Source organism: Tupaia chinensis, unplaced genomic scaffold (genome assembly GCF_000334495.1).
Source record: "Tupaia chinensis unplaced genomic scaffold, TupChi_1.0 Scaffold000217_1, whole genome shotgun sequence".
NCBI classification, from domain to species: domain Eukaryota; kingdom Metazoa; phylum Chordata; class Mammalia; order Scandentia; family Tupaiidae; genus Tupaia; species Tupaia belangeri.
The window spans coordinates 1477344-1479436 of record NW_006159692.1 but is presented as its reverse complement, the minus strand read 5'-3'; the positions used below and the strand labels follow the sequence as shown (position 1 = coordinate 1479436).

At 57.9% G+C, this 2093-nt stretch overlaps 1 protein-coding gene across 1 annotated transcript; it reads left to right on the top strand.

Moving 5' to 3' along the window:
- The first annotated feature begins 238 nt into the window (after positions 1-238).
- On the top strand, positions 239-2048 carry CH25H (cholesterol 25-hydroxylase). Its single transcript, XM_006147611.3, has one exon. It carries the CDS (start codon positions 878-880, stop codon positions 1718-1720), a length of 843 nt encoding a protein of 280 aa, XP_006147673.1. The 5' UTR covers positions 239-877; the 3' UTR covers positions 1721-2048.
- Positions 2049-2093: the final 45 nt, after the last annotated feature.

Below are 2093 nucleotides of genomic sequence, written 5' to 3'. Positions count from 1 at the left end.
TCTGAGCGTTAAGCGCTTCATTCCCCCGCCCCGCCCGGATGCAGGCCGAGGGTTACACTCCTCGTTTCTTCCGAAGTGCCGCCTAGTAGACGCGGCCTCCGGGGCTGGTGCGTTTTCTGCTCGCAGTCGCGGTCGTGGGTCTGGATGCCTCTGGCGGGCGGTAGAGGGTGGTCCCCGCCGGCCTGCGGGCTCCTGGCAGCAAATCCTAGCGCGGGGCGAGCGCGGGGCGAGTTCTCCAGCTCCGCGGTAACTCTCGGGAGCCGCGGGAGCCGCTGGAGCCGCTGAGGTTCCATCCTGCCTCCGCTCGGATTCACCGCGATTCCCTCTGCGAAGAGGCCGTTTTGCAGTTGGCGGCAGGTTATTCCGCGGCCGGGCGCGGTTTAGAAAGATCCGAACGTACACTCTTTAAAAAAAAGTTTTAAAAAAATGAATACAGTGTTGCCTCTTGATCACATCTTGATGAAGGCACACCGAAGCTGTAAGTGGGCATTTCAAAGTCCAGTTTGGCCTTCATTGGCAAGGAGCACCATCTGGCGGGGGCGTTCTCCGGTGGCGGAGCGCTGATGACAGAGTTGTCAAAACTCAGCAACTACCCGGTCGGTGCCCTGTACAGGGCACGCAGACTGGACTGGACCCTCGCCGTTAGCGTGTAACGAACGTTACAAGTGCCACTGTCAACAGACGTAGGTCAGAGTCAATTAGCCGCGGCTGGAGATTAGATTTATAGCTGTTGGGGTAACTCCGCAGGTTACTTATTCAAGCTAAACGCAATCCCGCCAGGGAGCCGGGGCTGTGACATCACTTCGGGGCGGGGCCTCGAGTCCTTAGAAAAGTCGGTGGGACTGGAGCTGCAGCAGCCGCCAGGCACCGCAGCGCGATGAGCGGCAGCAACAGCTCGGAACTCCGGGTGCTCTGCAGCTCGGGCCAGCTGCTCCTGCAGCCCCTCTGGGACCGCCTGAGGACCCGGGATGCCCTCACCCAGTCGCCCTTCTTTCCCGTCATCTTCGCCATCACCACCTACATGGCCTTCTGCCTGCCCTTCGTGGTGCTGGATGCTCTGTGCCCCTGGGTGCCGGCGCTGCGGCGCTACAAGATTCACCCCGACTTCTCGCCATCGGTGCAGCAGCTGCTGCCCTGCCTGGGACGGACGCTCTACCAGCACGTCGTGTTCGTGCTCCCCGTGACGCTGCTGCACTGGGCGCACGCCCCGGCCTTCCTGCCCCCCGAAGCCCCGGAGCTGCTTCAGCTGCTGCGCCACGTCGTGCTATGTCTGCTGCTCTTCGACGCCGAGTTCTTCGCGTGGCACGTGCTGCACCACAAGGTGCCCTGGCTGTACCGCACCTTCCACAAGCTGCACCACCAGAACGCGTCCTCGTTCGCGCTGGCCACGCAGTACATGAGCATCTGGGAGCTCTTTTCCTTGGGCTTCTTCGACATGGTGAATGTGACGCTGCTCGGGTGTCACCCGCTCACCGTGCTGGTCTTCCACGTGCTCAACGTCTGGCTGTCGGTGGAGGACCACTCGGGCTACGACTTCCCGTGGTCCACTCACAGACTGGTGCCTTTCGGGTGGTACGGGGGCGTGGCGCATCACGACCTGCACCACTCTCAGTTTAACTGCAATTTCGCCCCTTACTTCACTCACTGGGACAAGCTGCTGGGGACCCTGCGGCCCTGCCCATCCCAGCTGGGCGATGAGACTCCGGGGAAAGCCCCCTAGACCCGGGGCTGCTGTTTGTTTCCTTCTTGAATCAGGAGAAACACAGACGAACTCTTTTTCTTTACGCCAGTAACTTATTAACTGTTGAGAACTGTTACAGATAAAATCGGATGATTTTCTGCTAGCTGACAAAGTAATTTATAGAATGCTGGTATTTCAATCCAATTGTGTTCCTGGTGTTGAATCCCAGCACACTTCAACAGCCTTGATCCCTGGATCTAAACTGCAGATCCATCACTGGCGTATCTAAATCATCTCTAGAAGGATTTGTGTGCAGAACATGGAATTTTCTATGTTTGAAAGTGTCCTAAAACCTTGACTGAAAGAATTTATTTGAATGCACTTCAGACTCTAAACAATGAAAAATTCCTGC